The 917-nt window shown below is 46.1% G+C and overlaps 1 protein-coding gene across 1 annotated transcript; it reads left to right on the forward strand.

Annotated features, from left to right (window-relative positions):
• Positions 1-225: 225 nt before the first annotated feature.
• LOC144502035 (putative histone H2B 4) lies at positions 226-675 on the forward strand. The gene has a single exon (XM_078226047.1). The coding sequence runs from the start codon at positions 226-228 to the stop codon at positions 673-675; it is 450 nt and encodes a 149-aa protein (XP_078082173.1).
• The last annotated feature ends 242 nt before the right edge of the window (positions 676-917 follow it).

The raw sequence follows: 917 nt of genomic DNA on the forward strand, positions 1-917 counted from the left end.
TTCCTCTATTTTTACCAGAACCTTGACTTTTCATCATTCTGAACTCCCCTCAGTCCCAGAATTGTAGGTCAGGCAGATGCTGAGTAAATATTGGAATTACAAAGCAAATATAAACTAGAATTCAGTGCGAGGTTATTCAAGTTTTGTTTGCTACAGAAGGGACAAGGTAAAGAACAGTTTTGACTTTTCATTTATGTGAACAACATAAATTCTCAATAGTGCAGTATGGTTTTTCACACCCTTCGTTTGTTCTGTGGGCTCACAAGAGTTGGTAAAAGTGGAGCAGAATGCCTGAGCTTACGGCCAAGGGTGGCACATCCCGTAAGGTGCCCAAAGCAGTCACCAACTGAAGTCTCCAAGAAATGGAGGGAAACCTGCAGGCAGAGCTATTCCACCTACTTGTACCAAGTGCTGACCCAGGTCTATGCTTTCACCCAGATCTCGTACAAGGCCATAAGCATCGTGAACTCCTTTGTGGTCGACATCTTTGAGTGCATTGCCTCTGAGGCCTCGCACCTCATTCACTACAACAAACGGCAAACCATCTCAGCCCGGGAGATCCAGAGAGCCATTTGCCTCAAGCTGCCAGGAGAGCTGGCCAAACATGCCATCTCTGAGGGCATGAAAGCAGTTACCAAGTACACAAACTCAATTTCAACCATACCGACAGATTAAGGTCAGTGAGAGCAGGTGATGTTCACTGATAAATTTGTTTGTTTTAGTCAATACTGAGGGTGGAACTCTCCCAATTGAAACTATGTCCTGGGGCAGGGCAGGAACGTGGAATGTTTCCCACTATGGAAGCTTGTAGGCAAACATGCCAAATCTTCCACCCTGACCTTATTACTTATGCACCTTGGTGTTTCACACTGTACTCGGTGGCAGGGCAGGCCCAGATTTCGCACAGGTCACCATCG

Source organism: Mustelus asterias, chromosome 12 (genome assembly GCF_964213995.1).
Source record: "Mustelus asterias chromosome 12, sMusAst1.hap1.1, whole genome shotgun sequence".
Taxonomy (NCBI): domain Eukaryota; kingdom Metazoa; phylum Chordata; class Chondrichthyes; order Carcharhiniformes; family Triakidae; genus Mustelus; species Mustelus asterias.